The sequence below is a fragment of the Apostichopus japonicus genome, chromosome 11 (assembly GCF_037975245.1).
Source record: "Apostichopus japonicus isolate 1M-3 chromosome 11, ASM3797524v1, whole genome shotgun sequence".
NCBI classification, from domain to species: Eukaryota; Metazoa; Echinodermata; class Holothuroidea; order Aspidochirotida; family Stichopodidae; genus Apostichopus; species Apostichopus japonicus.
Genome location: NC_092571.1, coordinates 20,794,962 through 20,808,538, shown reverse-complemented (window position 1 = coordinate 20,808,538; position 13,577 = coordinate 20,794,962). Strand labels below are relative to the sequence as shown.

Sequence of the window (13,577 nt, the reverse complement as noted above, 5' to 3'; positions counted from 1 at the left end):
GAATCACGTAAATCTGCATGAACTGTGAGAAGTAATTTGTTGATGTTCAGTATCAGCCAAGAATCAGGAATGGTTTTTGTATACAACTCATATGTAGACATTTTAAATATCATATCAGACATTGCAAATATTTTGACAATAGCATTTCTAATAATGTAAAATAATTGTATTAAAGAATATGCACTTTACTTCCCATACTTTTAGAATCAGTAAAGGGACTCAATCATCGTCAACCTGATAACTATAAAGTCAAAATTTTGCAGAACTACTGTCCTATCTAAGGAGTCTGTTGTTAAATTTTTTAAATGAAATGTTTGTTGATTAAATTGTCGTGATTGATTTGTATTTTTGCAGACATTCACCCACCTGTTACTTGGATAACGATGGTTTGGTCACATGTGATAGCTGTGCCGCTGGATATAGAGGGAGAGATTGTGGAGAGTAAGTTGAATCACATGAATATTCATAGCCTGAATATAACAATTAATATGTATAAATATGTATGACTATTCATGAGGCAACATTGGTAATTCCTCAAGTTGTTGTGGGTTTGAAGTGAAAAAAGATTTTGTTGGATTTACGATCACCGAGTCTCATCCAGAAACCGTCAAGTTGAAATTTTCCATGGGAAAAAAATTTGCAATGTTTATTATAATCGCTTGTATCTGAAGTGCAACGTTTTTGAAGAAATATTTGAGGAAGTTGTGTCTGTGATCTGTTTATTTTAGTTGAAAGTGGCTTTTACTGATGCATGAGAAGATTCCATGGCAGGAAGTAATTAATGGAACCTGCCATGACCAGGTTCATGTGAACTAAGCAGGATTAGATTGTTGCTGGTGAAGGAATCATTGCAAACAAACACTTTTACCCTACATATACAAATAGTTTGATTTGACTGGAATATTTCCTCTTATTTCCCCTTATTGTATTTGTATTAAAAAGGAGGAGTGTAATTGATAGGAGGGGGGGGGGGGGGGGGTTAGGGCCAGTTGCTTCTGCCTTTTCAATTTTTACTGATAGAAGCCGGTTATGTGGGGTTTCCTTCTGACCGTAACGTTACTGCCATTTCAAATCACAGATTGAATATCTACCCGAGTTGGTGATGCTAGCCAAACTGAGCGCTCCTCTGCACAAATTCATGATTAAACACATGCACAGCATACTATTGCAGTGGTCAAGCCAAACTTGTCTTTACACTCAGGAAAGTAGTGCTGGCCATTAGAGAACTTGTGTTTACAATCATACGGTGGCTGGTCAATTAAGTAGGTGCGCTCAAGGATGAATCCTAATGGCAGTACTTGGGGTAGTTTATGTTATCAATGATTAATGTTTGAGTAAATTTGCTTTATTTAAATTTTGGTTGTGCTTACCACACATATAATTTTGCTAACTGTCAGTACAAGAGTTTTCTCTCCCCAAATTGCATGTTACTCAAACCACACTCATGTGGTGTCCAATTCAAATCAAATCCAAATCAAATAAGATATCTTCATCTGGCTTTTATTTGGAATCGTTTGTCATAAGTTTGTTTTTAAATGTGTAGCCCGTAGGTGCTAGCAAGCTCTTGCTCGTTACGGTCATCGTGTCACTGTGTTCTCTCGTGTTCTATCTTGGATCAATATTTGTTTTCTCATTAGGTGTGAAGAAGATTATACCGGTAACCCCAGAATTATAGGAAACCTGTGTTTTATAGGTGAGTTAACTTAGTGTTTTTGATGTCTAGATATCATCCATTTATATGTAATCTTTCAGATTCCACTGTATAAATGCTGTATGTATGCTGTATTGACATTATCATATATATAAAAGTAAATAAAAGAAAACTGTCTGTTATATTTTTATAGTTATGAGTTATGGTCGATATGGAATGGACGATATATATTCCTCAACTGTTTTGCTCTGGCCATCAAAAATAAATATTCTAGCCGACACATATATTCTTGACGGTGACATGCTCAGTGCTGTCTTCACGTTTGATATGTTTCTGAAGATTGTTTTTATTCTTTTTCACCTAAAATATAATTCTGGGTTTTCCTCTTTCTGTTCACTTTAACGTTTACTTCAGACACCAATGAGTGTAACACTGCTGGCACTGCTCAAGCACAAGATGGGGAATGTACCTGCAAGGTAAAAAAAAAATTATTATTATTAGAATATTAATGAATTTAACCAAACTTTCTCAATCGAAAATGCACCTGTTTTACTTGTTTTTTTGACAAACGATATGTACCGGGTGGACCAGGTATGATACCTGCTGTTAAAACAAATGTCAGTTTTAAAGTGTTCAGTGTTTTAAAGTGACTATGAACTGAAGGCTCAAAAGATGGTTGAAATGCTAAAATTACCACAGAAGCTTCAAAGAGTAAATATTTGGAAGTGCTTTGTGTTTACCAGTTTCCATGGTGACAAAGCAGATGGAATTTCCTTCCGTTCAAAACTATGTTTTTTTCCCTCTCTTTATCTTACATACTCTTTAAATCACTGAGAAGAGTATGCATTCATTTCAAGGAAGAAAATTTAAGAACATTTCTTTAACTCAAGACAATCGACTTTCTCCCGATTAAAATCTTTCGATACGTGCCGCTCGCAATTTATTTTATCCACGTCCATTTCTTCGTTCAGCGAAATGCTCAGGGAGAAGCCTGCGAGCAGTGCGTGGATGGAACATACCACTTATCGGAAGAGAACCAGTACGGGTGCATAAGTTGCTTCTGTATGGGCGTCAGCAGGGAATGTGGAAGCACAACATCCTTTAGATCACAGGTATGGTGGCAGACTGATCGTTAAAACAGAAAAAGAAGAAAAAATCTGTGAGACGCTTTGTTTGAAAACAGGGTTCGAGATTTTTTTTTCTAGTTTCAGATGATGTCATAGTTGCCTGGGGTTTTTTTTGGGGGGGGGGGAAGGGGAGAGGGGGTTAAGTGTAAATTTCAAGCAAATTTGTGAATTATTTGTTAGTATTCATTTAAAGTCTCTTCTGTGAGAAATTAAGATGTATGTATGTATGTATTTTAGATCCTCCTGCAAGCTGGAACTCGCGAAGAAGCCATTGGCTTCTCAAAGCTGCAAGCTAACCAAAGTAGATCTCTAAGATTCATATTTTAATGTCCATGAATTGTCAATTGTCAACAACTCTGTAACTGGACGACATACATTAATCTAGATAAAGTCTCAAGCAGTCTCTCAGGAGTCTCTGTTCATTCTTGTACTGTTTTCTTTTGTTTCTCTTATTTGTGTCCTCATTTGGTAATTTCCTCCTTTCTGTTATTATTTTCTGTTGATGTCATTGATTTTATTAATACAAGTACCGCTTCTATTGTCGGAGTGAGCTCCTTGTTAAATATATTGGTTATATTTTTTTATCTTAACCTCTAATACACATGTATCAAAGTCCACCATTTCTCATGACTTATGCTAATTCTTTTTTTGGGTCAGACATGATTTGACCTTTGATGTGACCTTTGTGGATGATATCTGTTGTTTTATTTTCCGATGTGACCTTTAGGTTCAGTCACAGTTTATAACAGACAGCCAAGGCTTCACTCTTACGGACCGTCTCAGGAGGGTCTTCATCGAGTCAAATCTGGATGTGAACCCGAACACGGGGGAGCTCTCCTACCAAGACTTTGAAGGCAACAAAGTAGTGGATTCCTTCTACTGGAATCTACCTGCTAAATTCCTCAGAGACAAGGTGAGAAAAGACTCAGATTAATCGTTAAAATCTAATTTGGGAGATGAAATCAATAAACAATGTCGTCAGGATAATCTGTTTCGGTGAAATGTTGCCCTCAGCTAAGTCACTTGTTTGGGCATAGCTCTTAGTTTGCATAAAACAGATTTCCTTTTGCAAACACTAACCGATGTAATACCTTCTTTGCCTCCAGATTTCAACCTACGGTGGGACATTAAAATACACCATCCGCATAATGAACGCTGCCGGTGCTTCTGACATGAACGGCGAACCCGACGTTGAAATAGGTGTAAGCAGCTCTCTTTAAAGTTTCTTCAAAGTTTTAAAAAGTTTGAGATAGAATCTTTACCGTCTCAAGAACTCGTACAGTGATTACAAGTTTCGGAACTACAATGTCAAGAACTTGAACTCTTTAAAATTCACGCATGCTTGTTTTCTTTCTTTGTATTCATAGGGTAATGGTGTGACTCTACTGTACAGACACAGAGAGAAACCGCAAGAGGACTCGGGCCGGTCCTACACTGTCCGTTTCTTCGAACAGTATTGGACCAGGATGGATGGTCAACCGGCCACCAGGGAGTTCCTACTCATGGCCCTCGCTGATCTCGATTTCATTCTGATCCGGGCTACCTACTCATCACAACCAGAGTTGACTGTGTAAGTCAATCCCTCCCAATTCACCCTTCCCTCCCCTTCACCCTCCCCTGCCCCAACCTCTTCATAATCTTTTCCATTTGACTACTAGTTTACAAGACAGAAAATACCAAATGTTTTGATTCCACAAAATGTACTACACTACTTACAACAAACATATTTTTGGCTTTAGCGTGCTACCCTCTTGTCCTAGAGAGCGTTTTGAAAATAAAGGCTGCAGCAGCTGGAAAGCCTTGCTCAATATCAAACAATAGGTACTATTGTGTGAAACTGCAGAGAACAATAGACTTTGTCCTATGCAGCCTGGCTGCATGATGCTGCAGCCTCTTCACCACCATTCTTTTGACATGGTACCTATAGTAACCACTCTGTTTACCTAGGGCTCTACCTCTAGAGTTTACCTAGGGCTCTACCTCTAGAGTTTACCTAGGGCTCTACCTAAAGAGTTTACCTATAGCTCTACCTCTAGAGTTTACCTAGGGCTCTACCTCTAGAGTTTACCTAGGGCTCTACCTCTAGAGTTTACCTAGGGCTCTACGTAAAGAATATACCTAGGGCTCTACCTCTAGAGTTTACCTAGAGCTCTACCTCTAGAGTTTACCTAGGGCTCTACCTCTAGAGTTTACCTACGGCTCTACCTCTAGAGTTTACCTACGGCTCTACCTCTAGAGTTAACCTACGGCTCTACCTCTAGAGTTTACCTACGGCTCTACCTCTAGAGTTTACCTACGGCTCTACCTCTAGAGTTTACCTAGGGCTCTACCTCTAGAGTTTACCTAGAGCTCTACCTCTAGAGTTTACCTACGGCTCTACCTCTAGAGTTTACCTAGGGCTCTACCTCTTAGAGTTTACCTACGGCTCTACCTCTAGAGTTTACCTAGGGCTCTACCTCTAGAGTTTACCTAGGGCTCTACCTCTAGAGTTTACCTACGGCTCTACCTCTAGAGTTTACCTAGGGCTCTACCTCTAGAGTTTACCTAGAGCTCTACCTCTAGAGTTTACCTACGGCTCTACCTCTAGAGGTTACCTAGGGCTCTACCTCTAGAGTTTACCTAGGGCTCTACCTATAAAGTCTCCCTGGAGCTGTTAATCCCAAAATCCCATTTGTAATCTCTTAATTCTACCTCTACTCTCTGCTGTCCTACCCACAGACTCCAAGAAGTCTCTCTAGACATAGCAGAGGCTCGTGATACTGGGCTAGGCAGAGCTTACGCCGTGGAGCAGTGTGTTTGTCCTTACGGATACACCGGATTATCTTGTGAGGTAAATCAGCTCTTGGGAGTTACGTCGGTGTCTAAGCTTTGACTGATTTCTCTGAAGTTAAAAGAACTTAATATTCATTAATATCCTTCTTGTATTACATGGTTGGACCTGTTTGAGCTATAATGTCCAATCCTAGAGTTTTAATTCCATCCACGTTTGGGCACCAACCACAACTTTGAACGAAGTAAAACAAAAGCAGGTTTGTTGTTGATATATTGAAAGACAGTCTGTTATCATGGGCAAAATCAAATTTGTTGTATCGTCTTAGGACAATAAAAAGAAAGTTACAATAAAGTAAATAAAGTTAAAATTTGAACTGTTTCAAACAGTACTGTCCAGCTATAATGTTGTTCTATTTTTTATTGTACCACCAGGATTGTGACATCAACTTTACAAGAGCTGGTGGCGGTCTCTACCTGGGACTCTGCGAGGAGTGTTTCTGTAACGGACATTCCGAACTCTGTGATCCAGAATCAGGAGTTTGCCAGGTCGGTGTCTATGAACATGGAGTTAGCATCTAAGTGATCAAAACCAGGGGGGGGGAGGAGGGTTTGCCTTATTTTGTGGTGGGCGTTGGGGGTGGGAAGGAGGGTGGGTCAGTTTTGCAGGTAGTTTAGTCTCTTAGTGCATCAATTGGATAGTTCATTACTTGAAACCATCCTTAAGTAGTCGCTGTTTCATAGCCATTTTCTGTTTTTACCGAATTTACGAAGTTTACGAAGTTTACGAAGTTTACCTGTGCATTGTGATGCCCGAGGGAAATTACCCTACTGCTCCATTTATCAAAGTTGAAGGGTTATATTTTAAAGGAATGAACCTGTTAGGTTCTTCTGTCATTTAAAAGGGAACATAAAATGAAAAATAAAAATAAAAATTGTGTTTTGTATGAAGAAACCACACAGTGGACTAAAAAATAAAGTAATCAGTAGGTCTGTGTAGGCTGACTCATTACAAAACAGCTGCAAGATAAAGACAATTTTTTTTTTCTGTCATGGCCCTTCACATGACTGACCTGATTAATTGCATTTGATGATATTGAAATAAGGTCACCAAGACAATCACAATTAAGTTTTTGTCGTAATCAAGTATGCATCGTGTGTGTGCTCTTCATGTGAGTTTAACAGTTTCTCTTGAAATATGACTCATGCAAACACTTATACCACATACTGTGCATCATCCAATGATTAAGATCTGTCAGACTTTTTAGGCCTCTTGAAAAGAGGTAAACATCATTTAGAGTGTGTATGCACTAATACTGATAATTAACAGTAATTATGTGTTTGTTAATAATAATTAATTAACCTTTAACCCTTTGTTGTATTTTGCTACTCTCAGCTGGACACATCTTGGTAATCCTTCTGTTGTTTTTAATCGTTCTTTGTTTCGGTGGCGAAGATTGTGAAGTAGTAATTGTCTTCTTTAGAAAATGAATAATTCATTGAATTTGCTCTGTAGAAGTGGAAAGGAAGCATATTATCTAAACATTGATCAATTCTCTCTGTAAAGAAGGAAATTCAAGTATTTCTAGGATATTTGTCAAAGCCTCTCTCAAAAGGATAGACGGAAATAGATTTGTTTGAACATTACTGGAACAAAGTTAAAATCTAGCTTTCTACAGATATGTGGAAGAAGGGTTGCATTTTGGTTTTGATCTGAGCACTGTAAAAACAAAACAGAATATTCTATGTAAAGTCTTTCCCTCTACTTTAAAGCAGCATTTTGCGTCCTTTTCTATGATTTTTCTCAACCTCACTGATTCCACTATGCCACATAATGACATACATAAAGCTTCTCTATTTAAATCTTACTTCAAATGGTGGCATAAAAGTCGAAAAATTTGCAACTTTCCAATTTTTTTTTCTCCAAGATATTTTCCGTTTGGGATCCCAATAAACCTCGCCCATGATAGGAATATTTAAACACTACGAACGTCATTGACCAATACGTAATATAACACCAGCTTGATTTGTGTACAGTCTATATGGCAGTTGTACCAGGGAGTTCCATAACAACTCCCTGGTTGTACCAACGCAAAGTTTTGAATCTATTTTTAGCAACGGCACATACTAACCTGGATCTCTGATTGGTTGAATTCAAACTAGTGGGTTTGGGGGAACTGTATGCGATTAATTTTAAAAGTGGAATTTGTCGTGGACACTTTTCTTATCATCTGCAACTATCCTTAATTACTCGCCAATTAACGTTGTTGGCAGGGAAAAACTTGGCTAATATCTCAGGTTGCTGTTTTGTGATTGATATATGTTAAAAACTTGATGGACATGTCAAAAAAGTAGAAAACGGCGACCAAACGCAAAATGCTGCTTTAAAGGTGAAAAAAACAAAACGTAAGAAAAAGAAACAGGAAGTTGGTTAGTTTGATAATTCATTTGAGCAAGTTATATAGCTGTGAATACTATTTCTGTTGTGGTTTGGTTCTGTTTTATTGCATGGCTTGTTCATTGCATTGGTATTGCATGATATTCATCATTGTACTTCATTCTTGTTATTATTTTCTCATTGGTTAGTTTAATCTTTTCGCTGCCCATTTACAACAAAACATGGAAACAAATATTTGCAAAAATTCAATGAAATATTTTTAGTTATGCTTTATGAGATGCCATGTCCTATTGAAATGAATTACAGAATGCAAATTGTCATCACTGCTAGAATCCAATGTTTTGGGGGGACTTGACTTCACATAAAGCTCTTTTGAACTTTGCAAATTTTCCAAAAGAGATTTTTCCAAAAGAATTTTCAAAAATTTTCCATACAGTTTTGAAAATACTCATTTTTTGTTGCCACTACATGCACAGAATGTAATTTTGCTTTTAATTTCAACTACATCTCTCTCTCACTCTCTTTACCTCCACATCATTTGAATAATCAGAATGTTGCTGTAACCATTTTTATCTCAATATATTACATGTATAGAGATATTGTAACAGTAAGTGGGACTTGCTCTTCTCTTAAAAATTTTTCAGCGTCTTCAAACAAAGTTCTTTTTCTCTGGAATTTCCAGAGCAAGAATATATCATATAGACCAACAAAAGTTACTATTTTTTATTCCAGAATTGTATCTCATTCTGTGACTTTTTCACCGATTTATGTCCAAATCGGGCCAATTTGGACTGAAAACACACTTTGACAGACCTGTTTTGCACACGCTCCAAAACTTATGTTTTATGAAAGAGAATAGAATAGAACTGTCTTTCAACAGTGGTATCGTCTAAGATAGGGTCCTATGTATTATATATTTTATAAAAATTTTAAACTTTCATTTGTTGTTTACAGGTAGGTGTTAATAAGAATTTTACTACTTTTATATGACATTTAATGGCTTTTATTTGCGTTATTTGATGTTTAAATGATTTTTCTTTCTTAAAACAACACTGAGCTGCCGCCCCTACTTTTAGTAAAAAGGTCCGTTTTTGATGATTAAGCCCCGCCCCCAAGTCTGTTTTGTAGCAGATTGGCTATGACTCATAACAGCTACATGTTAGATATACGAAAATGGCTACCCTCGCGAACAATTTTCTGTTCTGTAGTTAGGTACGCGAGGTGTTAGTGTATTGCATGCTAATTACATTCTGTACTGCTGAATTCTACCAGGGAGTTGTTATAACTCCCTGATTCTACGTAGTGCATTTAATTTATATTAGGCCTTCGTTTTTGTAACATCCATTTAAGGATAGTACTGGTGTTCAGGTAGCTTTTCAGAGCAAGGGCCGTGATAAGTTTGTTTGATTGCCCTTCATGTATTTTGTATAATTACGTATACACATTCTTGTATTTCTGAAGGCTACTTACTGTAGGCCTAGTGCATTTAAAAAAATATATATATATATATAGGCCTAGGCTAGGCCCCTAGGCCTATTAGGCTTTCAGTGATAGCCACATTAGCATTGTACTGGTGTTCAGACAGCTTTTCCTAGGAAGGACCAGGGTAAGTTTGTTTGATGGGTACGTATAAAAGAGGAGCCGGCCATAGCATCACAACTTTGATAAGACTATAAAAATTGTATAAGGTTATGTTTTATTTATAAGGATATAAGATGTATAAGGTTATAAGAAGTATGTTTAGCTTTCTTTTGAACCTGTAATGTTTGACATCAAATGTACAAAGAATTAAAATAAAATAACAAAATGGAGAGGAACTGAGGTGGCTATTAGGGGAAGAGGAGGCCACCCATCACTTGCATATAAAAACTTGTAATCTTCTTTTACATTATTTTTTCCAAGTCATAAATCCATGAAATCTTCATGTCCGAAAAATTGAGATGGAAAAACGTGGGTTGTTTTGATATCTAGAAGTGGACACAGTTTTGATGGTAGTCACCACTACAGTCTACAGTAACATACAGTAGGTCAATAGGCCTAGCTCTCAAGGCAGGCATCAAGAATATGGTCGAGTTGTTCGCCTCTTCTAATTTGGCTGTTGTCATTGACGTCAAACTATATGACCAAAAAGTCCAACTGAGACTGACCTAAGATGAAGGATACCACATAAAAAACAAGTTCTTAAATATTCTATGACAGTACTAAACCTTGCAACGTCGTTCTTTCGACTAACAGGCAATGAGCGCTAAAGGCAAGACTAGCAGGATAAAGTGTAACCTGCAGAGACTATTCGTGGCAAAAATGCAAGTTATATATTTGTTGTACCATGATTGATATTGATAATTGTAGAGACAGCAAAGATTTGAAATTAGGAATAAAAATTAAAACTTCCAGTATTGAGATACTGCATCATTGATGCTCTTTTTTAAGTTTTCATGAAACCGTAATGTCAGCATAATGTATCAGATTAAGCAGCATGCTTCACTTACCTAGCTACCTCCTCAAACTAATTTTACTTTAGGACCTATGTGGCTAGTGCATTTATATTGGAAAGAGGTAGTATCATTCTCTCCTAACCCCCCCCTCCCCTCCACCCCACCTTTCAGATAAATATCCCTTAAATTTCCTTTCTCAGGATTGCCAACACAATACACAAGGTCCATTCTGCAATGAGTGTCAAGACGGTTTCTATGGTAATGCTCAGATTGGAACATCGCTGGACTGTGAGCCCTGCCCATGCCCGCTGACATTCTCCTCCAACCAGTAAGTAACTCGCCATCAGCAGGCATGATGGGAAGGTTGAGGTAGATGGGAGGGGGGGATGGGGGGATGGGGGTTGGAATGGGCCTATAGTTATCTGGGGTTAAGCAGGGGGCTGGGAATACGGAATAAAGCATAATTCTTACTCATTTTCATAATTTACCATATGTAAAGAAATTTGAAGGTTTACAAAGAGGGCCGGCCCTTTGAAATAAATGCCCCCTTGGTGCCAGGACCCCAGCTCTTAACCACCAGTGTGTGTATATGTTCTGTTTTGAGGTGTCGCACGGCCTAAATATAGTCCTATGTATGAACTAGATACCTGAAATGTACCGCAATGCAAGAGCAGAATGTTGATATGGTCTCTTTTCATTTAATTTTTAATTTAATTTCATTTCATTCATTCATTCATTAATCATAACATTTGTTCTCAGAAGAATTCCTTAAATCATTTCCAGATCTTTGGTGTGTATGGTATGAGTACTTGTGGCAAGTCTGGAAATGTAATATGCATATGTTATCGATGCCCATTTGAAATTCATGTGCTGCGAAAACATTTGTCAGAGTGAAATGAAGATTAATTTACCATTCCATTGTTGGGCAAAGTAGGCATTTACTGGAGTTTCCTTCAAGATTGTTTTAAGTACTAGAGGATTTTCCCCTGCTACAATTAAATTTCTCTTTTTTTAAGTTGTCACTATAATTTCCTCAAAACTGTTAAGTATTGTCAATGTTCATTTTCAATTGCTTTCTCGATTGGATCGTTAATATCTATATCTAATTCTGACCTCAATTATCAGAAATCTTTGATTTTGACATTTTGTAGAACTATGATTGAAAGAGCAAATGTTCAAATTTTAACCAATCTAAATGCAATATGAAATAGTCTGATTTATCTTGAAGATATTAGCTCCTTGACATGGGTCAAATTTCTGCATAATATTCAATAATCATGTAGTATTTGTTTTGTCCAGGGATGTAAGTCTTCCGTATTTTTACGGAAATCCGTTTTTTTTTAAATTCCATTAAAGTTTCCACAAAATTGTACGAATATCAAAGACACAACGCGGCAAAAATGCCTGGCCCCTTTGCAGCAAGCTAACTTCAATTTTCACTCATCGATCAACCAAAATACCATTTCCTGTTACACATTGCATTGCACAACATTGTGCCATGTGAACATCGTTGCGTACATGCGAACTTCAAATTGCCATAGCTCATTTCTGTCGTTGAAAAACCTTGCCTAATTCACATCTTCTTAACTGCTGGTGCTCGACATAAGTTTCGGAATTAACGCTTGTGATATTTGTGAGCGTGCGGAAATCTATGGGATACGCATATGATAGTTGATATTCGTGATCGCATTCGAATGTGAGACTGTTTTTTATTTCGGAGTTCGCTGCGACGTATTCGTAACTTTGAGCTAGCCTAACATAACGATAGTAAGTAGTTAGAACTAGGAGTAGGATGTGTTAGCGCTAATACTTTTGAGCTAGCCTAACATAACGATAGTGTGTAAGTAGTCAGAGCTAGGAGTAGGATGTGTTAGGACGGCATTCACCCGGGGTCTCCGAATAGTTTTCCGTATTTTTTGGGGGGCTGCACTTACATCCCTGTTTGTCATGTCTCCAGGTTTTCACCAACATGTTACTATGATCCAAGGGCTGGCCCTGTCTGTAATGCGTGTGAAGAAGGTTATGAAGGACTCAACTGTGAAAGGTACAATCTCATGAGGAATCTTTGTTTTTCGCCAAATATAAAGTTATCTTCACCACTCTATCAATGTCCCCATGCCTCAACTATCCCCTCACCCCCCCCCCACCTTTGGCTTGAATCATTTTACCCTCCTAAACTAGTTGTCCACATTTAGGCTTCTTCTCTTTACTCCAAATTCTCTTTCCTCCCTTGTCATTCCTCTCATCCTCTTTGCCCTTCTCCTTCTTTCCATCAACTACTCTCTGTTCCTTCTCATCCTCTTTAATCCCTCGTCTCTTTTTTTAATGTGCTTAACTATTCCTTTCCATATTCTTTCCAAATCAAAAGATACAAAGTATTTCTTTTATTCACCACAACCATCGAATTGATGAGAAACTATAAACATGCTATAAACTTTCTACTTTCAAAAGTCTACCTAAGACCCATTTTTTCACTTGTTCTTTTGTACATTAATTTACTTTCTTTATAAAGCGCCTTGAGCAGTGACTTTTGTTTACTGATTTGGCGCGATATAAGTCTCATTTTTATTATAATTATTATTATTAACTCTTAGATTTCATCAAGAAATATATGACAATTCATTACTGAAATAAACCTGAATTTTTTTACTATTTTTTTTTATATTATTATTATTAATTTTATGCCTGTATTGCCAAAAACTGAAAGTCAAAAACTGGTGAAACTTTGAAATCACACCTTGCAGAATTTTAAGTTACATCACTAAAAAGGGGAACAAAAATAGAAGGGGGGGGGGGGTGGAGAGAATGAGGTGATGCAAAGAAAGAAATTTTATATGAAATGAAATGGAATTAGTTTTGAGTACCTTGACTGTGATCCTTTCCACATCTAATGTGAAATGAATTTAATGAAAGAAATGTTTCTAAATGAGGTTTATGATGCAAATTATTTGCGATTATTTCTGTCCCATGACCAGACACATCAAATTAATTTTGAATATATTGCTAAAGAACCCTTCATGTTTGTTTCTTTGTTCAGATGTGCAGAAGGTTATTCTGGTGACCCCAATGTACCTGGAAGAGGCTGCACAAAAAGTAAGTTTGTTTGTTTATGCTTTGTTTTTTTTGGTAGGGGGGTGGGGGTGTTCATTTGTCATCACAAATATCAACATTTTAGTAAGAGTCATTCAGCTTGGAAT

At 37.3% G+C, this 13,577-nt stretch overlaps 1 protein-coding gene across 4 annotated transcripts in view; it reads left to right on the top strand.

Annotated features, from left to right (window-relative positions):
- Nucleotides 1-13,577, top strand: part of LOC139975614 (basement membrane-specific heparan sulfate proteoglycan core protein-like) — a 181,990-nt gene that overhangs the window by 110,074 nt on the left and 58,339 nt on the right. For all 4 annotated transcript variants that reach the window (XM_071983660.1, XM_071983658.1, XM_071983657.1 and 1 more), the window contains 12 exons: nucleotides 355-441; nucleotides 1,638-1,693; nucleotides 2,066-2,127; nucleotides 2,623-2,763; nucleotides 3,506-3,691; nucleotides 3,885-3,980; nucleotides 4,146-4,348; nucleotides 5,497-5,608; nucleotides 5,983-6,096; nucleotides 10,581-10,708; nucleotides 12,338-12,424; nucleotides 13,418-13,473. In XM_071983660.1, coding sequence (XP_071839761.1) covers nucleotides 355-441; nucleotides 1,638-1,693; nucleotides 2,066-2,127; nucleotides 2,623-2,763; nucleotides 3,506-3,691; nucleotides 3,885-3,980; nucleotides 4,146-4,348; nucleotides 5,497-5,608; nucleotides 5,983-6,096; nucleotides 10,581-10,708; nucleotides 12,338-12,424; nucleotides 13,418-13,473 — 1,328 coding nt within the window. The remainder of the gene's footprint in view (nucleotides 1-354; nucleotides 442-1,637; nucleotides 1,694-2,065; nucleotides 2,128-2,622; nucleotides 2,764-3,505; nucleotides 3,692-3,884; nucleotides 3,981-4,145; nucleotides 4,349-5,496; nucleotides 5,609-5,982; nucleotides 6,097-10,580; nucleotides 10,709-12,337; nucleotides 12,425-13,417; nucleotides 13,474-13,577) is intronic.